Raw genomic sequence first — 26,133 nt, 5'->3', positions numbered from 1 at the left:
TCCTCATGGGCACGGCCTTGGGGGAGCCAGGACTTCAGGAAGTGTTCCCAACTGGCATGCATGAGTGGAGTTTGCAAGAGCTCCCTCCACATTTTTGGAGTTGTAATGTCTTCACAATATTCGTTCCCCTAAAACTCCTGGCTATGAGAGTTTTCTTTTTCACAGCATCTAGTAGGTAGTATTTTTCTTTTTTTTCCTATTAAAAGGGTGTAGAATTTTAAGGTGGCAGGCTTTTTTTTTTCCCTTCAGTGCTTTAAAGATGCTGCTCCATGGTCTTTTATCACTTGCATTGTTTCTAATAAGAAATATGCTCTTTGAAGTTATCTTCTTCACCACTTTTAAGCAATTTGATTATGATGAGCTTTGGTCTGGATTTCCTCATGATTCTTGGGATTCGCTGAAATTCTTGGATCTGTGGGCTTGTGTTTTCATCAAATATGGAAAAAAATTTCAGCCATTTTTCTTTATTTTGAATTGGAGGATAATTACCTTACAATATTATGATGGTTTCTGCCATATATCAACAGGAATCAGCCATAGGTATACATATATTCCCTCCTTTTAAACCTTCCTCTCAATCCCACCCTGTTAGGTTGTCACAGAACACTGGCTTTGGGTTCCCTGTGTGCTAGTTGCTCAGTTAGTTGTGTCCAACTCTTTGCAACCCCATGGACTATAGCCCGCCAGGCTCCTCTGTCCATGGGATTCTCCAGGCAAGAATACTGTAGTGGATTGCCATTCTCTTCTCCAGCAGATCTTCCTGACCTGGGGATCAAACCCAGGGCTCCTGCATTGCAGGCAGATTCTTTACCATATGAGCTACAGGGAAGCCCTTGGGTTCCCTGTGTCATACAGCAAATTACCAAGAGCTCTCTCCTTTGCATATGGTAATGTATGTTTCAGTGCTACTCTCTCAAGTCACCCCACCTTCTCTTTCCCTCAAGGTGTCCAAAAGTCTTTTCTCTATGTCTGCATCTCCCTTGCGGCCTGTAGATAGGTTCATTAGTACCATCTGTCTAGATTCCATATATATGCATTAATATATATTTGTCTTTCTCTAACTTCAATTTGTATAAGTGAAGGCTCTAGGTTCATATACCTCATTAGAACTGACTCAAATGCATTCCTTTTTATACTTAAGAAATATTCCTTTGTGTATATGTACCACAACTTCTTTATCCATTCATCTCTTGATGGACATCGAGGTTGCCTCCACATCCTAGCTGTTGTAAATAGCGCTGCAATGAACATTGAGGTACATGCCTAGTAGTAGGATTGTTGGGTCATATGGTAGTTTTAGTCCTAGTTTTTAAAGGAACCTCCACACTGTTCTCCATAGTGGCTGCACAAATTTGCATTCCCACAAACAGTTCAAAACAGTTCCCTGTTCTCCACACCCTCTCCAGAATTTGTTTGTAGACTTTTTGATGATGGCCATTCCAACCTGCGTGAGATGATACCTCACTGTAGTTTTGATTTGCATTTCTCTAATAATGAGTGATGTTGAGTACCTTTTCATGTGCTTATTAGTCATCTGTATGTTTTCTTTGGAGAAATGTCTGTGTAAGTCTTCCGCTCACTTTTTTTATTGGGTTGTTTGTCTTTCTGGTATTGAGCTTCATGAGCTGCTTTGTATATCTTGGAGATGAGTTTTTTGTCAGTTGCTTCATTTGCTATTATTTTTGCCCATTCTGAGGGTTGTCTTTTCACCTTGCTTATGGTTTCCTTCATTGTGCAAAAGCATTTAAGTTCAATTAGGTCACATTTGTTTATTTTTGTTTTTATTTCCATTATTCCAGGAAGTGGGTCACAGAAGATCTTGTTTTGGCTTATGTCAAAGAGTGCTCTGCCTATGTTTTCCTCTAAGAGTTTTATAGGTTTGGTTTTACACTTAGGTCTTTAATACATTTTGAGTTTATTTCTGTGTATGGTGTTAGGAAGTATTCTAATTTCATTCTTTTACACAAAGCTGACCAGTTTTTGCAGCACCACTTATTGAAGAGACTGTCTTTTCTCTATTGTATATTTTTGCCTCCTTTGTCAAAGATAAGGTCCCCTTAGGTGCGTGGATTTATCTCCAGGCTTTCTATTTTGTTCCACTGATCTATATTTCTATTTCTGTGCCAGTACCATACTATCTTGATGACTGTAGCTTTGTAGTAAAGTCTGAAGTCAGGAAGGTTGATTCATCCAGCTCCATTCTTCTTTCTCAAGATTGTTTTGGCTATTCAGGGTCTTTTGTGTTTCCATACAAACTGTAAAATTATTTGTTCTAGTTCTGTGAAAAATGCCATTGGTAGTTTGATAGGGATTGCACTGCATCTATAGATTGCTTTGGGTAGTATATTCATTTTCACAATATTGATTCTTCCTATCTGAGAAAACGGTGTATCTCTCCATCTGTTTGTGTCAACTTTAATCTCTTTCATCAGTGTCTTATAGTTTTCTGCATATAGGGCTTTTCTCTCTTTAGGTAAGCTTATTCCTAAATATTTTTATTCTTTTTGTTGCAATAGTGAATGGGATCTTTTCCTTAATCTCTCTGATTTTTCATTGTTAGTGTAGAGGAATGCAAAGGATTTCTGTGTATTAATTTTATATCCTGTGACATTGCTATATTTATTGGTTAGCATAGTAATTTTATGGTGGCAGCTTTAGGGTTTTCTATTACCCCATGGACTGCAGCCTACCAGGCTCCTCCGCCCATGGGATTTTCCAGGCTAGAGTACTGGAGTGGGGTGCCGTTGCCTTCTCCGATTTAAAGAACCATGCCACCTGCAAACACTGAGAGCCTTACTTCTTCTTTTCCAATCTGGATTTCTTTTATTTCTTTTTCTTCTCTGATTGCTTTGGCTAGGACTTCCAAAACTATGTTAAATAATAGTGGTGAGAGTGGGCATGCTTGTCTTATTCCTAATTTTAGAGGAAATGCTTTCAATTTTTTCACCATTGAGAATAATGTTTGCTGTGGGTTTGTCATATGTGGCTTTTCTTATGCTGAGGTATGTTCCCTCTATGCCTACTTTCTGGAGAGTTTTTTATCATAAATTGGTGTTGGATTTTGTCAAAAGTTTTCTCTGCATCTATTGAGACGATCATATGGTTTCTATATTTCAATTTGTTAATATGGTGTATCATACTGACCAATTTGTATAAATTGAAGACTGCTTGCATCCCTGGTATAAAGCCCACTTGATTCATGATATATGACCTTTTGGATTTTGTTTGCTAAATTTTGTTTGGAATTTTTGAATCTATGTTCATCAGTGACAGTGGCCTTTTGTGTTGCACTGTTATCTGGTTTTGGTATCAGGGTGATGGTGGCCTCATAGAAAGAGCTGGAAGTTCTCCATCCTCTGCAATTTTCTGGAAGAATCTGAGTAGGATAGTGGTTAGCTTTTCTCTAAATTTCTGGTAGAATTCATCTGTGAAGTCATCTGTCCCTGGCCTTTTGTTTGCCGGGAGATTTCCACGTTTATGATTGGTCTGTTCATATTTTATCTCTTCCTGGTTCACTTTTGGAAAGTTAAATTTTGTAAGAATGTCCATTACGTCTAGGCTGTCCATTTTATTGGCATGTGGTTGTTCAAAGTAATCTCTTATGATCCTTTGTATTTCTGTGTTGTCTGTTGTAACTTCTACTTTCTCATTTCTAGTTTTATTGATTTGAGGCTTCTTCCTTTTTTTCTTGATGAGTCTATCTAATGGTTTGTAAAATATATTTTCTCAAAGAAACAATTTTAAGTTCTATTAATCTCTGCTATTATCTCCATTTCTTTTTCATTTATTTCTACTCTAATCTTAATGATTTCTTTCCTTTTACTAATTTTGGGTATTTTTTTAAATTCTTCTTTTTCTAGTTGCTTTAGATATAAGGTTAGGTTTTTTTTATTTGATGTCTTTTTTGTTTCTTGAGGTAGGCTTGTATTGCTATAAATTTCCTTTTAGCATTGCTTTTACTATATCCCATATGTTTTGAGTTATCATGTTTTCATTGTCATTTGTTTCTAGGCAAATTTTGATTTTCCTTTTGATTTCTTCAGTGATATGTAGGTTATTCAGAAGTGTTTTTTAGCCTCCATGCATGTTCAGTCACTCAGTTGTGTCTGACTCTGTGACCCCATAGACTGTAGCCCACCAGGCTCCAATGTCCATGGGATTACCCAGGCAAGAGTATTGGAGTGGGTTGCCATTTCATCCTCCAGAGGAGCTTCCTGACAGAGGGACTGAACCTGAATCTTTTGCATCTCCTGCATTGGCAGGAGAATTCTTCACCACTAGCACTACCTGGGAAGCCCCACACATATGCGTTTTTATATAGTTCCCCCCCTCCCCGCAGTTGGTGTCTAGTCTTACAATGTTGTGGTCAGAGAAGAGACTTGAAATGATTTCAATTTTTTTTAAATATACCAGGCTTGATTTGTTTGCAGTGATGCTTCCTAAGGCCCACTTGACTTTGCACTCCAGGATGTCTGGCTCTAGGTGAGTGATCACACCATCATGGTTATCTGAGTCATTAAGATCTTTTTCGTATAGTTTCCCTGTGTCTTCTTACCACCTCTTCTTAAAACCTTATGCTTCTGTTAGGTCCATATTTTTTCTGACCTTCATTGTGCTCTTTTTTGCATGAAATGTTCACTTGGTATCTCTGATTTTCTTGAAGGAATCTCTAGTCTTTCCCGTTCTATTGTTTTCCTCTATTTCTTTGCACTGATCACTTAGTAAGGCCTTCTTATTTCTCTTTGCTATTCTTTGAAATTCTGCATTCAGATGCATGTGTCTTTCCTTTTTTCCTTTGCCTTTTGCTTCTCTTTTCTCAGCTACTTGTAAGCCCTCCTCAATCAGTCATTTTGCCTTTTTGCATTTTTTTTTTCTTGGGGATGGTTTTGATCACCACCTCCTGTACAATGTTACAAACCTCCATGAATAGTTCTTCTGGCTGTCTATCAGATCTAATCTCTTGAATGTATTTGTCACGTACACTGTGTAATTGTAAGGTATTAGATTTAAGTCATACCTGGATGGCCTAGTGGTTTTCCCTACTTTCTTCACCTTACATCTAAATTTTGCTCATGATATGAGCCACAGTAGGCTCCCAGTCTTGTTTTTGCTGACTATATAGAGCTTCTCCATCTTTGGCTGCAAAGAATATAATCAGTCTGATTTCAGTATTGACCATCCGGTGATATCCATGTGTAGAGTCATCTCTTGTGTTGTTGGAAGAGGATTTTGCTATGACCAGTGCATTCTCTTGGCAAAACTGTGCAAGCCTTTGCCCTGCTTCACTGTGTACTCCAAGGGCAAAGTTGCCTGTTAACTCCAGGTATCTCTTGACTTCCTACTTTTGCATTCTAGTCCCCTGTGATGAAAAGGACATCCTTCTTTTGGTGTTAGTTCTAGATGGCCTTGTAGGTCTTCATAAAACTGTTCAACTTCAGCTTCTTCAGCATTGGTGGTTGGGGCATAGACTTGGATTACTATGATACTGAATGGTTTGCCTTAGAAACAAACAGAGATCACTGTGTTGTTTAGAGATTGCACCCAAGTACACCCAAGCATTTTGGACTCTTTTGTTGACTATGAGGGCTACTCCATTTCTTCTAAGGAATTCTTGCCCACAGTAGTAGATATAACGGTCATCTGAATTAAATTCGCTCATTCAAGTCCATTTTAGTTCACTGATTCCTAAAATGTCAATGTTCACTCTTGCCACCTCCTGTTTGACCACTTACAATTTGTCTTAATTCATGGACCTAAAATTCCAAGTTTCTATGCAATATTGTTCTTTACAGTACCAGACTTTACTTTCCCCACCAGACACATCCATAACTAGGCATGCTTTCTGCTTTGGCTCAGCCTCTTCATTCCATCTGGAGCTGTTTCTCTGCTCTTCTCCAATATCTGCCTGCAATGCAGGAGACCTGGGTCAGGAGGATCCCCTGGAGAAGGAACTGGCAACCAACTCCAGTATTTTTGCCTAGAGAATCCCCATGGACACAGGAGGCTGGCAGGCTACAGTCCATGGGGTCACAACAGTCGGACACAACTTAGCGACTAAACCACCACTAACACCAACATGGGGAGTTCATCTTTAAGTGTCATATCCTTTTGCCTTTTCATACTGTTCATGGGGTTCTCAAGGGAAGAATGCTGATGTGGTTTTCCATTCCCTTCTCCAGTGGACCATGTTTTGTCAGAACTCTCCATCATGACCCATCTGTCTTGGCATGGCTCATAGTTTCATGAGTTAGATAAGGCTGTGATCCATATGATCAGTTTGGTTAGTTTCCTGTGATTGTAGCTTTCATTCTGTCTGCTCTCTGATGGATGAGGATAAGAGGTTTGCGGAAGCTTCCTGATGGGAGGGACTGACTGTGGGGAAACTGGGTATTGCTCTGGTGGGTGGGGCCACGCTAGGTAAATCTTTAATCCAACTTTCTGCTGATGTGTTCCCTCCTTGTAGTTTGACCCCTTCAGGCCAAACTATGGTAGGAGTAATTGAAAAGTCTTGAAAAGGCTTCGTCTGTGATCCAAAAATGTGATCTATCCTGGAGAATGCTCCATGCGCACTTAAGAAAAAAGTGAAATCTATTGTTTTTGGATGAAATGCCCTGTAGATATCAATTAGGTCTAAATGGTCCAATGTATCATTTAAAGCCTGTTTTTCCTTATTTTCTACCTGAATGATCTGTCCATTGGTGTGGGTGCGATATTAAAGTCCCCCACTACTACTGTTTTACTGTTGATTTTCCCTTTAACAGATGTTAGCATTTGCCTTATATATTGAGGTGCTCCTATGTTGGGTGTATATATAATTGTTATATCTTCTTGGATTGATCCCTTGATCATTATGTAGTGTCCATCTTTGTCTCTTGTAATGGTCTTTAAAGTCTCTTTAATCTGATATGAGTATTGCTACTCCCGCTTTCATTTGATTTCTATTTACATGGAATATCTTTTTCTAGCCCCTCATTTCAGTCTGTAAGCACCTAGGTCTGAGGTGGGTTTTCTCTCAGACAGTATATGTAGGGGTCTTGTTTTTGTATCCATTCAGCCAATCTGCATCTTCTGGTTGGAGGGTTTAGCCAATTTACATTTAAGGTAATTATTGGTATCCTGTTACCATTTACTTTATTGTCTGGGGACTCTTTTTGTAGGCCTCTTCTTTTTGTGTTTCCAGCCTACAGAGTTCCCTTTAACATCTGTTGTAAAGCTGGTTTGGTTGTGCTAAATTTTCTTAACTTTTGCTTGTTTGTAAAACTTGGTTTCTCCATCAATTTTGAATGAGATGTTTGCTGAGGAGAGTAATCTTGGTGGTAGGTTTTTCCCTTTCATCATTTTAAGTATGTCCTGCCATTTCCTTCTGGCCTGTAGAGTTTCTGTTGAAAATCAGCCATTAGCCTTATGGGGACCTGCTTGTATGTTATTTGTTGCTTTTCCCTTGGTGCTTTTAACATTTGTTCTTTGTGTTTAATTTTTGTTAGTTTGATTAATATCTGTCTTGGCATGTTTCTCCTTGGATTTATGTTGTATGTGGCTGTCTGGGCTTTATGAGGTTGGGTGGCTATCTCCCTTCTCATTTTAGTAAAGTCAAGTCAAAGTCACTCAGTTGTGTCTGACTCTTGAGACCCCCTGGACGGCAGCCTGCAGGGAAGTTGAAAACTTCCAACTATAATCTCTCTAAATATTTCCCCATGGCCTTTCATTTTGTCTTCCTCTTCTGGGACTCCTATGATTCTAATGTTGCTATGTTTAATGCTGTCTGTTAAACAGTCTCGGAGACTGTCCTCATCACTTTTATTCTTTTTCTCTTTATTTTGCTCTGTTTCAGTTATTTTCACCATGCTATCTTCCATCTCACTTATCCATTCTTCTGCCTCAGTTACTCTACTGTTGGTTCCCTCCAGTATATTTTTAAACTCAATTATTGCATTGTCCATTGTTGATGGTCTATTCTTTATTCAAGGTGCTTGTTAAATATTTCTTGCATCTTCTCAATCTGTGCCTCTAGTCTATTTATCCACGCCTCCATTTTATTTTCAAGATTTTGGACCATCTTTACTATCATTACTCTGAATTCCTTTTCAGGAAGATTGTCTACTTCCTCTTCATTTGTTTCATCTTATGAGTTTTTACCATGTTCCTTCATTAGCTGGATGTTTCTCTGTCTTTTCATTGTGTTTAACTTACCGTGCTTGGGGTCTCCTTTCTGCAGTTTGGAAAGTTGTAGTTTCTGTTAATTGTGGAGTGTGCTTCCCCTGGGTGGGGCTGAACCAATGCCTTCTGAAAGTTTCCTGCTTTGGGGGACTTGTGACTGTGTTCTAGTGGATGGAGCTACATCTTGTCTCTCTTAAAGGCAGTACTATGTCCACTAGTGTGTTTGGGGATGTCTATGGGTTCAGTATGGCTTTGGGCAGCCTGTCTGCTAACGTGCAGGGTTGTGCTCCTGTTTTGTTGAAGGGTTGGTGTGGGACACTTGGAACCAGAGCTTGCTGGCTTTTGGGTGGGGCTTGGTCTTAGTGTTGAAATAGAGGCCATTGTGAGGGCGTTTGTCTATTAATGTTCTATTAATGCTCTCTTGTGGTCCAAAGTCCTAGCATGAAGTCTCCTACCTCTGGGCTTCAGGTATGACACCTTACTATAGCATCAAGATTTCACAGGCCACATAGCATAGAAGACATAATGGTGAAATACCTTTCATAATAGTGAACTTTCCTAGTGGCTCAGACAGTAAAGAATTTTGCCTGCATTGTGGGAGACCTAGGTTCGATCCCTGGGTCATGAAGGTCCCCTGGAGAAGAGCATGACATCCCACTCCAGTATCTTGTGTGGAGAATTCCATGCAGTCTGATGGGCTGCAGTCCATGGGTTCACAGAGAGTCGGACATGACTGAGTGACTAACACTTTTACGTTTCAACAGCCAAAATTCATTCCAAGAAAGTCACACACTTATATAGAGAAGGAAAAAGGGGAAAAGGAGAAAAAGAAAAAAGGAAAAAGAGTCAAAAAGAAGACAGCAATCAAGCCAATAATAAAACCTCTAAATGAAAATGGATGCTAAAAATTATTAATAGATTCTCAAAGACATAAAATCAAAAGCAAAAGATCAAAAAGAAAATAAAAAACATGGAAAAAGTTAAACTCTCAAAAATAAAAAATCAAATAAAACATCTAAAACAAAACATGGAATTTGTTTTTAAAATAAGGCTTTTTTTCAAAGAAAAAGAGGAAAAAGTAGGCTATAAAAAATAATAATTGAAGGAGCAGAATGAATTGAGGATAGTCTCAGAGACCTCTGGAAAATATCAAACACACTAACATTCAATTATAGGGGTCCCAGAAGCATAGAAAAAGAAAGGGTATGAGAAATTTTTTGAGGAGATTACATTTGAAAATTTCTGCAATGTGGAAAAGGAAATAGTCAATCAAGTCCAAGAGGTACAAAGAGTCCCATACAGGATAAACCCAAGGAGAAACATGCCAAGACACATACTAATCAAACTAATAAAGATTAAACACAAAGAAAGAATATTAAAAGCAGCAAGAGAGAGGCAACAAGTAACATACAAGGGAAACCCTATACATTTAACAGCTGACCTTTCAGCAGAAACTCTGTAGGCCAGAAAGGAATGGCAGGATATATTTAAAGTACTGAAAGGGAAAAATCTAAAACCAAGATTACTCAGCAAGGATGTCATTCAAAATTGATGGAGAAATCAAAAGCATTGCAGATGAGCAAAAGTTAAAAGAATTCAATACCATCAAACCAGCTTTACAACAAATATTAAAGGGACTTATATAGTCAAGAAATATAAGAGAAGAAAATGGTCTACAAAATCAAACCCCAAACAATTAAGAAAATGGCAATAGGAACATATATATCAATAATTACTTTAAATGTAAATGGATTAAGTGCTCCAACCAAAAGACACAGACTGGCTGAATGGATACAAAACAAGACCCATACATATGCTGTCTACAATATCTATGCACCCAACATAGGAGCACCTCAATACATAAGACAAACACTAGCAGACATAAAAGGAGAAACTGACAGTAACACAATAATAGTAAGAGACTTTAACACCCCCCTCACACCAATCAGCAGGTCATGATATCCAAATCAATAAGGAAACACAAGCCTTAAATGATACATTCGATGAGATGGATCTCACTGATATCTTCAGGACATTCCATCCAAATGCAGAAGAAAACACCTTTTCAAGTGCACATGGAACATTCTCCCAGATAGACCACATCTTTGGTCACAAATCTACCCTCAATAAATTTAAGAAAATTGAAACCATATCAAGCATCTTTTCCAACCACAGTGCTATGAGACTGGACATCAATTAGAAGAAAAAAACTGTAAAAAACACAAATACATGGAAATTAAACAATATGTTTCTAAATAACTAACAGGTTACTGAAGAAATCAAAGGGGAAATAAAACAACTTCTAGAAACAAATGACAATGAAAACATAACTTAAAATCTATGAGATGCAGCAAAAGCAGTTCTAAGAGGGAAGTTTACAGCAATACAATCCTATCTCAAGAAACAAGAAAACATCAAATAGACAAATTAACACCTAATTTAACTGGAAAAAGAAGAACAAAAAAATCCTCCATAGTTAGAAGAAGGAAAGAAATCATAAGGATCAGAGCAGAAATCAGTGAAAAAGAAATGAAAGAAATAATAGTAAAGAGTAATAAAACTAAAAGCTGGTTCTTTGAGAAGATAAACAAAATTGACAAACCTTTAGCCAGACTCATCAAGAAAAAAAGAGAAAAGAATCAAATCAACAAAATTAGAAATGAAAAAGGAGAGGTTACCACAGACAAGGCAGAAATACAAAGGATTATAAGAGACTATTGGAGAAGGCAATGGCACCCCACTCCAGTACTCTTGCCTGGAAAACCCCTGGACGGAGGAGCCTGGAAGGCTACAGTCCATGGGGTCGCTGAGGGTCAGACACGACTGAGCGACTTCACTTTCACTTTTCACTTTCATGCATTGGAGAAGGAAATGGCAACCCACTCCAGTACCCTTGCCTGGAGAATCCCAGGGTTGGGGGAGCCTGGTGGGCTGCCGTCTATGGGGTCGCACAGAGTTGGACATGACTGAAGTGACTTAACAGCATAAGAGACTACTATGAACAACTATATGGCAATAAAATGAATACCCTGGAAGAAATGGACAGATTCTTAGAAAGTTCATTCTTCCAAGACTGAACCAGGAAGAAGCAGAAATTATGAAAAGCCCAATTACAAGCACTGGAACTGAAGCTGTGATCAAAAAATCTCCCAAAAACAAAAGTCCAGGACCAGATGGCTTCACAAGAGAATTCTATCAAACATTCAGAGAAGAGCTAATGCCTATCCTTCTAAAATTCTTTCAAAAAAATTGTAGAGGAAGGAACACTTCCAAACTCATTCTACAAAGCCACCATCACTCCAATACCAAAACCAGACAAAGACAACACAGAAAGAGAAAACTATAGGCCAATATCACTGATGAACATAGATGCAAAAATCCTCAACAAAATTTTAGCAAACAGAATTCAACAACACATTAGAAAGCTCATACACCATGATCAAGTTGGGTTTATCCCAGAAATACAAGGATTCTTCAATATATGCAAATCAATCAATGTGATACACCAATATTAACAAATTGAAAGATAAGAACCATATGATAACCTCAACAGATGCAGGAAAAACCTTTGACAAAATTCAGCACACATTTATGATTAAAACTCTTCCAAAAAATGGGCATAGAAGGAATCTACCTCAATATAGTAAAAGCCATATATGATAAGATTACAGCAAACATTATTCTCCATGGTGAAAAACTAAAAGCATTCCCCCTAAGATCAGGAACAAGACAAGGGTGTCCACTTTCACCACTATTATTCATCACAGTTTTGGAAGTCCTAGCTATGGCAATCAGAGAAGAAATAAAAGGAATCCAGATCAGAAAGTAGATGTAAAGCTCTCACTGTTTGTAGATGATGTGATACTGTACATAGAAAACCCTAAAGATACTATCAGAAAATTACTAGAGCTAATCAGTGAATTTAACAAAATCACAAGATACAAAATCAATACACAGAAATCACTTGCATTTCATATCCTAACAATGAAAAATCAGAAAGAGAAATTAATGACTCAATCCCATTCACCATTGCAACAAAAATAATAAAATATCTAGGAATAAACTTACCTAAGGAGACAAAAGGACTGTACACAGAAAATTATAAGACACTGATGAAAGAAATCAAAGATGACATAAACAGATAGAGAGATATCCCATGTTCCTGGGTAGGAAGAATCAATATTGTGAAAATGACTATACTACCAAATGCAATCTACAGATTCAATGTGATCCCTATCAAATTACCAATGACATTTTTCACAGAACTAGATAAAAAAATTTCACAATTCATACAGAAACACAAAAGACTCCAAATTGCCAAAGCAGTCTTGAGAAAGAAGAATTCAGCTGGAGGAATCAAACTTCCTGAATTCAGATTATACTACAAAGCTACAGTCATCGAGACAGTATGGTACTGGCACAAAAACAGAAATATAGACCAATGGAACAAGATAGAAAGCCCTGAAATAAACCCATGAACCTAGGGGTACCTTATTCTTGACAAAGGAGACAAGAATATATAATGAGGCAAAGACAGCCTCTTCAATAAATGTTGCTGGGAAAACTAGACAGCTACATGTAGAAGAATGAAATTAGAACACTTCCTAACACCATACACAAAAATAAACTCAAAATGGATTAAAGACCTAAATGTAAGACCAGAAACTATAAAACTCTTAGGGGAAAACATAGGCAGAACACTCGACACAAATCAAAGCAAGATCCTCTATGACCCACCTCCTAGAGTAATGGAAATAAAAACAAAAGTAAACAAGTGGAACCTGATTAAACTTAAAAGCTTTTGCACAGCAAAGGAAACTATAAGCAAGGTGAAAAGAAACCCCTCAGAATGAGCAAAAATAATAGCAAATGAAACAACAGACAAAGGATTAATTTCCAAAATATACAAGCAGCTCGTACAACTCAATACCAGAAAAACAAACATCCCAGTCAAAAAGTGGGAAAAAGACCTAAACAGACATTTCTCCAAAGAAGACATACAGATGGCTAACAAACACATGAAAAGATGCTCAACATCGCTCATTATTAGAGAAATGCAAATCAAAACTACAATGAGGTATCACCTCACATCAGTCAGAATCACCATCATCAAAAAGTCTGCAAACAATAAATGCTGGAGAGGGTATGGAGAAAACAGAACACTCTTGCACTGTTGGTGGGAATGTAAATTGATACAGCCACTATGGAAGACAGTATGGAGATTCCTTAAATAACTAGGAATAAAACCACCATGTAATCCAGCAATCCCACTCCTAAGCATACACCCTGAGGAAAGAAAAACTGAAAAAAGACACATGTATCCCATTGTTCACTGCAACACTATTTACAATAGCTAGAAAATGGAGGCTACCTAGATGTCCATTGACAGATGAATGGATAAAGAAGCTGTGGTATATATACATAATGGAACATTACTCAGCCATAAAAAGGAATGCATTTGAGTCAGTTCTGATGAGGTAGATGAACCTAAAGTCTGTAATATACAGAGTGAAGTGAGTCAGAAAGAGAAAGATAAATATCGTATTCTAAGACACATATATGGAATCTGGAAAAATGGCACTGAAGAATTTATTTACAGGGCAGCAGTGGAGAAACAGACATAGAGAACAGATTTATGGACACAAGGGGAAGGGGAAGGGGAGAGGGTGAGATGTATGGAGAAAGCAACATGGAAACTTACATTATCATATGTAAAATAGATAGCCAAATGGAATTTGCTGCATGTCTCAAGAAATTCAAACAGGGGCTCTGTACTAACCTAGAGGGGTGGGATGGGGAGGGACATGGGAGGGAAGTTCAAAAGGGAAGGGATATATGTACACCTATGGCTTGTTCATGTTGAGTTTTGACAGAAAACAACAAAATTCTTTAAAGCAATTATCCTTTAATTAAAAAACAAATAAATTTTTTAAAAATTGAAGTAATAAAGAACCACATCAGGACAGTTTGAGAAGATAACGGGGGAAAGGGGGGAAATCAGGGGCAGGGGGCAGAATATATAGACAGTGGTAGTGAGAGGAATGCCCAATTAATTTCTCCGTTTTCCTGGTCCAGTTGATTTGTCTACTCAGAAAGTCCTCCAATATATCTAGGAAGATCTGTGGATGGGTTTTGGGCAGTGTGGGGTCTGCTCAGACTCAGGTCTTGTCTTGGTCCAGTTTGTACTTGCTCTCAAAGTCTATCAGTTCAGTTCAGTTTAGTCACTCAGTCGTGTCCGACTCTTTGCGACCCCATGAATCGCAGCACGCCAGGCCTCCCTGTCCATCACCAACTCCCGGAGTTCACTCAGACTCACATCCATCGAGTCAGGGATGCCATCCAGCCATCTCATCCTCGGTCGTCCCTTCTCCTCCTGCCCCCAATCTCTCCCAGCATCAGAGTCTTTTCCAATGAGTCAACTCTTCACATGAGGTGGCCAAGGGACAGGGAGAATTACCAGATGGCAATTTTATATAGGGTGGTAGGCTTCCCTGAGAAGGTTACATCTGAGCAAACAAACAAACTCAAAATGAGGGGCTCAGGCACGTGGACAACTGGGAGAAGAGTGTCCAGGTAGAGGAAACAGCAGGAAGCACAGTGTGTCTGCGCCAGGAGCAGGCCTTTTGGGTTCGAGGGAGAGCAGGAAGGCAAGCAGATCTGGAACAGAGTAGGTGAAAGGCAGCTAACAAGGGGACTAGGGTCAGGAGCGGAGAAGGCAATGGCACCCCACTCCAGTACTCTTGCCTGGAGAATCCCATGGACGGAGGAGCCTGGTAGGCTGCAGTCCATGGGATCGCGAAGAGTCAGACATGACTGAGTGACTTCACTTTCACTTTTCACTTTCATGCATTGGAGAAGGAAATGGCAACCCACTCCAGTGTTCTTGCCTGGAGAATCCCAGGGACGGGGGAGCCTGGTGTGCTGCTGTCTATGGGGTTGCACAGAGTCAGACACAACTGAAGTGACTTAGCAGCAGCAGCAAGATCAGGAGGAAGGGGAGGGGCTCACCCCAGCACAGAGTCAGTTTTGCAGGAAGAAAGGAACAGTTCAACATGCGTGCCTGTCACACTGAACGTCAACTGAAACAGACCTACAAGTGCACAGACGAGCAAAACGCTGGTCAAGTGAGCCTGAGAATCCCACAGGGCGGTGCCCCAGCTGGGGGCGGCATTCCCCAAGGCCGGGGCCCCAGCAGGCAATTGTCTGTCTCCTCCGCCAGCACGTCTCTGGCATTAGTATGACCTCTCCTCCAGCGTGAGAAGTTACTGCTTCCCAACTAGCAAAGTCACGCCAAAGGAGGCACCACCAGCCTTGTAAGCAAGACGGTCAGCACCAGGTGAGGCTGATGCCCAGCCAGCTGAGCTCGCAGACGCACCTCCATGCCCCTGAGGAGTCGCTCCTGCTGAGACAGGCTAGGGCCTGGCACCTGGGAGCCTCTGCTGCAGTGCCTGCGCCTGGACAAACGTCTCCTCGAGCAACAAAATACAAAAAGTACAAGGGACTAAAAATAACCACGTATATGCACAGCTGGAACATATTGGTCAGCAAGATAGAGAACTGTTAAAGAAAAACCCAAAACAAAACCCAACTGCCACTTCTGAAGAGCCAGGAGCAAACACAGGGTGGTGAGAACAAAATCAGGGCCCTGCACATCCCCCTGCACCCAGCACCACCTAAGGGTGGGCAAATCACCTGAACCAGCCCTCCAGCCCCACCCCTGGGCACACTGCTCGCTCCAGGTGAGGAACCCTCAGGAAGCGAGCAAGCATGGGAACCTGTTATTTGCTCCCCTCAGTGAAGCCTTGCCTGAATTTCTTGTCTGGCCTTTGATCAATTTCTATTGATTAAAGAGGCCAAAACTCTGGTCAGTAACACTGCTGGGATCTGGGGAGAAAAATGCCAACTTTGTTTTGGTATTGGTGAAATTCTCAGAAAAAAGGCAAGCAGGGAAGCATATTTCGTGGTTCTTAGTGAGCTGCAGGAATAAATGCTCAGGTGCGATATAACTTACAAAGCAAAAAGATCTCCCTTTATGTAGTCATATTTGGAGCTTCAAGAGAGAAGCTAAGCTGATCATGACTTGCTGACCTCTCACTGCCCTCTTCAAGCAAAAAGATGCCAATGAAGAAAATAAAATACCAAGTCACCTTCCTCTCCTTTGGAATCTGTCTTTGAATAAACAGGGCCTGCCTTTTCTCCTGCAGTAATAGTCACATCTAGCCCATCCCTTTCTGGCTGAGTGACCCTGGTCTATTACCCAGCCTCTCTCAGCCTCTGTTTTCTTATCTGTTAAGTGGGGTTCAAAGCTCCTGCCCTCGTGGGGTGCAGTCAGGGTGTTATGTGACAATGCAAGAAAGAGTCTAGCCTGGGGGATCCTGAGCCTCCAGGAGCTGTACACCCTTCCTCCCATCACTACTGACCCAACTGGTATGCAACAGTCTGGCTGCTAGAAGCCAGTATCCTGGGGCAGCCTGGGTCAGCTCCCACCTGTCAGTCCTGCCCACCTGTGGGGCCAGTTCAGCCTGGTCTGCAGGGCAGGGAATACTCCACAGTGGGCAGAGTGGCCACGGCATGCCCACTGACTCAGCTGGGTGCTTCCCTCTTCTCCCCCTTGGGTGCCCAGGCATTCTTACCCTTCCTGAATGCTCAGAGTCCTCCTGTAGGATACCATGCACACGGCTCTCCTGCTGCCATCACACTGAAACCTGCCCTCTCCAGGAGTTCTGTGCCATCACGGACTTTAAGGGATTAAAGGTTGGGACAGGCAAACAGGATGCCTCTTGGCCAGCATATGGCACCTGAACAGTCAGGCCTTAACATCAAGGCAGACAGTGAGCACCAGACATGGTGGCAGACCACTGGGGTTGATCAGATCCTGGGCCTGGCCCCATCTTCCCAGGGAGTGACCTTCAACCCAGCCGTGGCTGGATGTGAAGTGGGAGGCAGCTTCCTGCCACCAGGGCCTGGAAGGGACCCTTGCTGACACCTCCACAGGGGAACGGGAGAGAAAGATTCTAGACAGCTCTGCGGATAAACACCCTTTGAGGAAACAGCCGGCAGGAGGCGCTGGCCCAGTCATGAGGCATGACCCTCTGCAGCACCCTGAACAACGGCAAGCAGTGACCCCCCTGCGGGTTCCACCCAGACTTTCTGAACCAATTCACACACAGCCAGGAAACACTCAAGAGGCAGCAGCAGCCTACCTCCCGGGGTCCAGGCTGACCTGCTGTGCTGGCCAGGATCCCGCCCGAGGTCTCATTCTGAAGGCGCAGTCCCGGGCTGTCTTGGAGTTGCTCCCATCCCGAGTTCTTGCTTTGGGCACTTGCCCAGCCTTGCAGGCTGCCTCCCTCGGACTAGATACTGCCCTGAGCTCCAGGCCCGCTGCCGCTGTGTAGCTCCTGAGTTCCACTCATCCCAAGCTGGTCCTCCCGCCCCATGACGACTCTGGCTCTGCCCCCTTCCTGAGCCAGCTGCCAACTTCTGGCTGGACCACAGGCTGCTCTGGCCTCCCCCCAGGGACCCCAGCACAGAGACTGCCTGCCCCAGGGCCCGGCACATCCTTCTTGGCGCACTTCTACCCACAGAAGGGGCCATGCTATCTGAAGCATGGTCAGAAAGCGTGTGCTCTGGGGGTGAACAGACTTGAGTCAAATCCTGCCTCTACTTACTTCCTGGCCAAGCCATTCTGAATGATCAGTTCACCCCTGAGGCTTGGTGTTACCATCTATACCCTGGGGAGAGTGACCTGGGGAGTCTGTGGTAATCGTAAACTGGGATCAGGCACGTTGGAAGCTTTAGGGCAGAACATGTGGGCACTGCTCCAAAAATGGTAACATTTTAATGGGGCTATTAACACTATTATCATATAATCAAGGTATCATTCACTAAATGTTCTCCGTATGACACCCTCCAACATCCAGTAGTTTTTAGCTCTCTTCTGTATCTGTGAGGATTTGGTATCAGGCAACATTGCATCACCTCCAAGAGGAACAGACTGATTAACTTTCTTCCTGTGTCTTAATATTACCAAGAAAGACCTCTATACTAAAAAACAAAACAAAATATTAGGCTCTTAGTGTCCGCCGTAACTCTGAACCACCCCCTTGCAAAGCTGCCTATGTATGAGAGCGTGTGCATGTGTGACTCATACTGGGTGCTCTGCGCACGCGTGTATGCCTATACATGTATACACGTGTGTGTGTGTGGAGTGTAAATACCTGTATCCACCAACAGAAGCCAGATGCTCCTTCCCGAGCCAGCCCTCCCCTCCCAAGGCAGCTTACCTCCATGTTTCTGCAGAAGGTGGCATTGGTGCCAAAGAGGATCTGGCACTGCTCGTTGGCACTGTAGTGCATGCCTGGCAGCTTGTGGGGCAGGCGCACCGCGTGCCGGCTCCTGGGGTCTGTGACCAGCAAACAGGTGCTGACTTTTGACCTGAAACAGCCAAGAAGATAGTTGGTCTGCAAATGTACCTTCCAGGTTTTTGTTCTACTCTGGCAGTAACTAAGCACCAGTGCTCTCCAAGTTATCTATGGGGAGATGACCAAGCACCAGACACGGGGACTAGACCTTTGGCTCTTTTCCAGATAGCTGAATGCAGATCTTTACCTTGGAGGCCACGAGAGCTGGGCAACAAGAAGTGGCCCAGGCATATCATTCACATAGCAATGTATTTTTCTTGGGGAGTCTGAGTGCTTTCTTGGATGAAAATGCTTTTGCAATAGATTGCTATGGTATGTTCTCAGAATGAATCAAGAAAAAATTGGAGTTAGGTTTATTTTGCTTTTAAATAAATAAGCAAACAATCAAGCAAGCAAGCTTATTTCCAATTCTGCAGACTTTCTTAGGGGCGGGGTCTGTCAGGTTCTGGACACTGGCTATTCCAGGTGTCCTGCCTGGCCATGAAAGCTGGCTGGCGGCACACCGTGCAGAAGACTCAAGGATTTCAACCAGGACAGAAATGTTCAGAGATGTTGAGGACAGCTCTGAAAAACAACCGGGGGGTGGTATGGCTGTGGCTCCTTTAGGAGTTAAATACTTGAATGCTTTTATTTTTCAGTTCCTAAAACAAGGCAGATGGTAGGAAAAAGGAAACCCAGCCTCTTGCCAAGATTCTTGAAGAAAAGAGTTGCATGCACGCAATACACACAGGCCGACTATATTAAAACTAACAAGAAACCATTTCTAAGCCCTTAGTTTCCCAGCTACAGGAAACATCATAAAAGAAGACCCAGGATGAGGACAGAAGCCAGAGTGATCCCTTTGATCCTCCTTCCTGAGTTCACTGAGCACTCCACTGTGTTACAGGACTATAAAACTCTGTGTATAGCAGAGACTCGCTGACCCCTTTTGTCTCTGTGGGGGGTACAGATGATGCAGTTAAGTGGTGAAGCGATTGGGGTCTGCCTGTCAAGCCTATACGTTCAGCCCTGAGGTCCTGACGCTAAGGGATGCACACAGTACTGGAATACAGACTCTATTTGACAAAGGTCTGACATCAGACAGCTAATTCTTCCACTGAAATCTGTAACGGAGTAAGGCAGACAGATTCTGGAAAGAAAGTGGCTATGAGATAAACCCGCCCTAGCCCCACACGTGTGGAAGGTAAGCAAGCCCTCCTCCCAGCAAATGTACGTCCATCGAGGGGAGCAGCCTGAGCTTCGGGGAAGCACCCAGTTCTGCAGCAGCCAGGGGCGCCGCTAGGGTGGCGCCCACTCACGGTCAAAATAATGAAGAGAAGTGAAAGGAAACCTTGCCAGGATATGGTTGCTGCATTGACATTTCCGTTGATAAAATTTGTGATCACCAGCAGGGCGGCCAACGTCACACCAGGTGCACACCTGGAAGGACGTCTCTCCAGCTGAGCTGTAAGAGACTCACTTCTGCTCCAATTGGCTGATACCCCGACTGTTGTGCTCTAGGAAGCACTGTAGCACTTCCTACTGTACTGCTGGGACGGAACGATTGGAGGACTTACTTGAGGAAGTTCTCGAGGTCATCTCGACTGCAGGAGGACCAGGAGAGGTCGCTGGGGCTCCGGCCTTTCACCCACTCTCCCGACATGATGTGGGACCTGCCGGCGCAGGAGGAGTGGTCGTCGTCGTGGTTCATGCCCAAGCTGCCCGAGGGAGAGGGGGAGAGGGCGCTCGTTACAGGCTTCTCATCTCCTGGCCCGGACGCCAGCCCCCTGTGCCCACCTAGATCACAGCGCAGTCACACAGAGGCACACAGGAGAGGCCTGCTTCCCTGCCATTCTCAGAGCTTAGAGAGAAAGAACGGGGTGATGGCTCGCTTACTCAGTGAGAGGAAACTGATCGACCATGTAACCAACAGCTTTTACCTAACGAATAATAAATGAGTGAACCAATGTTATTAAATGCAACATTACAGTTCTTCTGATGGTCAGACTTGCTTTTCTACACTGACATACCCCGGTGTAATGCTTCAGCATCTCACTGCCTGCGGAGAAGTCACTAAGCTAAGGGCTGGTGCCAGCCAAGACTCTGACTTAAGAAAACTCATGAACACTCATGGCTTCTGATTCACATCACTGTACCTGGGTCCACCAAGATCATACCTATCTCCTTCCCCACCCAGTTGTACCTGGAAGACAGCAGGAAGCTGATGTAGATGAGAGGGGCTAACTGTAAGCGGAATAATGATCTCAGTTCACAAACGGGCTGCCAGTGAGGGGAAGCCGAGAAACAGAACGCCCGTGATCAGATGGCCCACTGTCTGCTGACCTGTGACCTCCAGGGCAGAGATTCACCGTGCATAAGGGTTGCTCACTCTTTGTCAACACACACACGGGCATTCCTTCAAACATATTTAAGAGAGGATTCTCAAGTGCCAGAAAGAGAAGATACAGTAGGGCACAATAAGCCATCAAATCAGCCTGGGAGATGAGATGGACCCAGAGACGACCGTGCCAAGAGGTTCTAAACGCGCCTCTGCGGCCTTATTCCTCCCAGCTCTCCTCACGCGCCTCCGACTGTCTTTCCCCATTTCCTCTGCGTTCTCACTCCGCACATTCCAGGACCACTCGGTGCTCCTGGACAGAGAGGCCACCCCACATAAAACTGGGGAGCTGACCCCGCTCCCATCCCTGGAACAACAGGGCCTGGCACCTGAGCTCCTGCTCCCTCTGGTCACCCAGCGGGCCCGTTCCTATAGCTGAGGGTGTGCCTACCAAAGGGGAACTGAATTTATACTCAAGCCTATTTATACTAGTAATACTTGTTATTTCAATCAATACATGTGGTTACATGTTATGTTAACCAGTGTAATATGAGCATAAAAGTAAAGTCTTCATAAAAAGCAATTTAGCTAGAAGCTAAACTAGGCTGCTGCCAACCTGGGTGTGGGCAAGACAACGGTAGAAGCTGAGGAAAAAATCATAAAAATCTGCCCTTAGACAGTTTCACAAGGGTCTTTCAAGGTCTGCTGAATCTAAAAAAAGAATAAAAACACACTGAACTCAAGCTCATCACACTATAGTTGTGGTTTCTGTGAGGAAGGTGATGGGAAGCCCAGTCAGCTTCCCTCAGAGAGAAGGCTTTCGCCCCCACCACAAAATTGGTGACAAAATGAATGTTTTCATTACTTAAGTCAAAACAAAAGGGCCAAATGTTTAAGGACCTAAGTATAATTTCTCTGCATTTCCTCTCTTGACCCAGTTTTTCGGTTAATGGCTCAGCTGACCAACCACTACCCTGCTATCCTGTCAGACAGGAAGGTTTCTGCTGCGGCGCCTACATGTTGGCGCCCACTTCCCCTCAGTCCAGGCCTCTCCTGCCAAACCTCTCCTTGAAAAATGCCCACTCCTGGGATTTCCCAGGGGCTCTTCCACCCCACCGGGTGCCCTCAGTGCAGCTTTCCATCCCAGCCTGTCCACCCATGACTGACACAGAGCAAGTACTTTATAAATATTTATCAAATGGATTAACTATTTGACGCAGGAGAAAAGATGCAAAAATTGGAGGACCCACATCCACAGTAGCTATGCTGGTCTAGGGCAGCGGCCTGCTCAACAGAACAATGAAAACCATCTCCGGGTAGATGCGATCTTGTTTTCTTGCCTAGATGCCAGGAATCCATCCAATTAGGGTTAAGTAGAGAGCCTAGAAATTATCAGATACATCTGACCAATAAGAGTTATTGATGGTATTACTCAGGTTTTTACTTTTTTTTCCTGCTTGTTATCTGCGGCTCAGCTGATAAAGAATCTGCCTGCAATGCGGGAGACCTGGGTTCAATCCCCAGGTTGGGAAGATCCCCTGGAGAAGGGAAAGACTACCCACTCCAGTATTCTGGCCTGGAGAATTCCATGGACTGTATAGTCCATGGGGTCGCAAAAAGTTGGATACGACTGAACGACTTTCACTTCACTTTTCATACCTTTATCTACACACACACACACACACACACACACACACACACACACACACACATCCATCTCTTTGTTTCAGGAAAGATAGGAACTGACTGCAAAAGATATTAAGTCACCTTAAATTTGATTTAGGGTTTGATATATCTATAAATCGGAGAAGGCAATGGCACCCCACTCCAGTACTCTTGCCTGGAAAATCCCATGGGCGGAGGAGCCTGGTGTGCTGCAGTCCATGGGGTTGCTAAGAGTCGAACACGACTGAGTGACTTCACTCTCCCTTTTCACTTTCATGCATTGGAGAAGGAAATGGCAACCCACTCCAGTGTTCTTGCCTGGAGAATCCCAGGGACAGGGGAGCCTGGTGGGCTGCCGTCTCTGGGGTCGCACAGAGTCGGACACGACTGAAGCGACTTAGCAGCAGCAGCATATCTATAAATAAAATGAGTGATAGGACTTTCAAATGGGTAGATCTGAGAATGTTGATGGCTTCCAGGGAACTCCAGTGTAGAGGTTATATAAATACAAGGTCTCATGAAAAAAGTGGCTCCAAACTCCATCATTAAGGACAAAGTGTGAGCACAGAATGTGGAGCAGGTCAAACTGTCATTGCCCCCTGGGAGATTCCAATCCCAGGGAGATTCAACCTGGGATCCTAGCCCCCCTCCCACATCCCAAGCTGGGACGTCCTGAGCGGCCCCCAGACGCTCCTTGCTGTTTGGGAAACCACAGTCGGAGGACAGCCAAGCCCTGGCAGAATGGCTTTGCCACGTATGGAGGAATGTTTCACTTGTGACTTACTTTCAGCTTTTTTCCCCGTGGTCAAGCTGCTTGTAAAATCAAAGAGGTTCTTTCGCCCATATGCCAGACTCTGCTGGCCAGAGAGCCTGGTCTCTCTGGAGACAAAGCTCTGCCCACCAAAGTGCTCAGAAAAGCTGACTGTGCCCTTGACACCCGTATGCCCACAGGGCATTGTGTGAGTGGTTCATGCTGCCAGCCCCCAGAGAGGGACTTCCCTAAGGAATGTTCTGGTCAGCAGGATCAGCAAGGGGTGCCGTTCTCGGGTTTCTGGAGCTTGTCTCGAATACAGATGGTGCTGGATCTGGTTTAAAATGTTCAAATGAAACTTCTGCTTAAAATGTTCAAGAGCCTCACAAATTGAGGAACTCGCATTTAGGTAGGAGTTTTGATATTTGAGGTCTACATAAACTACAGCTTAGGCTATTTTTAGTTTAAGTTAAAGATCACTTGACTGAAGAAATTTCATGTTATTTTAGGTTGATGTCTGTGGTAACATTATATTTAACAGAGCATGTAGCATTAAGCAAAAGTTAAAGCAACTTTAACCGTGAGTGACTGAGATTAAGGACATAGATGGGTCTCATGTCACACATGGTACACATTTACCAAACACAATGACTTCATGGCCTTGAGTAGACTTTAAGACAAAAGAACATGGTGCTTCCGAATCTGCTTCAGGAAATCCAATATATACCATGTGCGAATTCTGAAAGGCAATGCACCCGCCTTGCTAGCTTCACTGAAGTCCTGGAAGGCACAGGAGATCCTAGGTGTTCTGGGGTGGTACCCATGCCATTGTGGAAACTTCTGCTTCACCTGGTTCAGAGCCTGTCCCTTGGATGCTTGGGTGTTTTGATGTTAGGTTTGTGACCTGGGCTGCCTCCCTTTATGGTATTCTTGGCTGGGTTTGTGAAATAAGTGCTCAGGTGGAATGAAAGACCCCCCAAAAGGCTCCCATGAGGGCAGTCTCTCCATGGAAGGGGTTGAGGCTGGCTTGAGTCCTGCTTCAATTGTCCCCGGGGAACACTGCCTGCCAGTCCCTTTTCAATAAATGTTTACTGACTTTGAAATAACAGGAAAGGCCCACAGCAGTTTCCAGGAGATCATTACTGTTGATTAATAAAATAATAATAAACACCTCCAACATCACTGTAGAAGGGAAATTCTTTACGACCACTACCTATTTGCCAAGAACCAGACTACCCTCAACCTATAGCTACTCAGAAACTTTACCTTCAAGGATTAAAAGTCACCAAGGGTAACAGGCTGCACTCATTTATACAGGTTGAACAATAGGGTTGATTGTCATGATCATCAATAACCCCATTTATAGGGAACACAGCATCCATATTCTCTCACCTCAGAGAAGTTGTTTTTATCTTTATATAGGAAACTGAGCTCATCAACTTGCAGGGACTCAGGAACACTTCAACTACCAGAGTAGACCTATGGGCTCCACCCTAGGTTCCTGGAATACAAATAATCCCAAAACATGATGGAGTTCTGAATCACTAATGGATAAAGAACAACCAAAATAGTGGCGACATTAAGTGCATTTTGCTAAAATGGGTAATAGCATAGTAGGTGAAAATGGATAAGGAACATCATAGTATATAGTACATATCTCTCTTAGCTAACCAGAATACTGAAATCAAAAAAGCACTCATGTTCTTGGGTTTACATGGATGGGATTTTGATGTCAGGTCAAAATTTGATGAGATTTTTGATGTAGAGTCATATCTGGCTTTCCCTCAAAGTAGTGTTGCCTAGGATTTGCATGTGTGAGTGTATAAACATATACATATACCTAAACACACAAGATGGAGAAGGCAACGGCACCCCACTCCAGTACTCTTGCCTGGAACATCCCATGGACGGAGGAGCCTGGTGGGCTGCAGTCCACGGGGTCGCTAAGGGTCGGACACGACTGAGCGACTTCACTTTCACTTTTTACTTTCATACATTGGAGAAGGAAATGGCAACCCACTCCAGTGTTCTTGCCTGGAGAATCCCAGGGACGAGGGAGCCTGGTGGGCTGCCATCTATGGGGTCGCACAGAGTCGGACACGACTGAAGTGACTTAGCAGTAGCAAACACACAAGACATTTCAAATGGGCTTTAAACTTTTATTTCAAGTAACTGGGATGAAAGACAGGAAAAGAGAAAGAAAGAGAAAACAAAGCACAGGCAATTCTATCCCCTCCTTGGGTTAATGAGCGTGCAGACGAGTGCATGCACGCGTGTGACCGTGCACCCTCGGGAGGACAGAAGAAAGTCGGCCATCTGCCCTTCTCTCAGGGTTTGGGGGCCCCTCTCTGTGAGCACAGCATCACTCTGAGGGTGACTCTGATGCTTCACGAAACAAATTTTTCACCCAACAAGGGCACAAGGTGTGGAGTCTTGATGCATGAAGTTCAAATTTTGTTTGATGCTCAGAGAAACAGCTGTCACTTCCAACAGTGTGGGGGAGACTGGGGTGATAAACTTAAGACAGGCTGTGTTCAGCATCTGACGTGGTCCTTCCAAAGTGATTTTCAAAGATAATTCTGATGAACTATTTTCACCTTTCATCCTTATTTCAGAACCTAACTCTGCACAACATGCAGCGACACAGGGCTATTATTTTACCCGAGTGCTTTCAATTTACATCACTGCTATGTCTCTACAGCCTCCGGATAGAACAGGGAAAGGAGTAACCATGTCATTTCCCTCCTTCTTGATGAGTACCTTTCGGGGCTACACAACTGGAGTCATCTGCTTGAGGTTACACTCCAGGTTAATCTCAAAAC

At 43.2% G+C, this 26,133-nt stretch overlaps 1 protein-coding gene across 4 annotated transcripts in view; it reads right to left on the bottom strand.

Moving 5' to 3' along the window:
• Window positions 1–26,133, bottom strand: part of ADAMTS17 (ADAM metallopeptidase with thrombospondin type 1 motif 17) — a 392,113-nt gene that overhangs the window by 161,747 nt on the left and 204,233 nt on the right. For all 4 annotated transcript variants that reach the window (XM_042235032.1, XM_042235035.1, XM_042235033.1 and 1 more), the window contains exons 9-10: window positions 20,135–20,275; window positions 18,441–18,591 (exon numbers count right to left, since the gene is read on the bottom strand). In XM_042235032.1, the coding sequence (XP_042090966.1) occupies window positions 18,441–18,591; window positions 20,135–20,275 (292 nt within the window). The remainder of the gene's footprint in view (window positions 1–18,440; window positions 18,592–20,134; window positions 20,276–26,133) is intronic.

This window comes from Ovis aries, chromosome 18 (assembly GCF_016772045.2).
Source record: "Ovis aries strain OAR_USU_Benz2616 breed Rambouillet chromosome 18, ARS-UI_Ramb_v3.0, whole genome shotgun sequence".
NCBI classification, from domain to species: Eukaryota; Metazoa; Chordata; class Mammalia; order Artiodactyla; family Bovidae; genus Ovis; species Ovis aries.
Note: the sequence above shows the minus strand (reverse complement) of the source record. Positions and strands in the feature narration are given on the sequence as shown.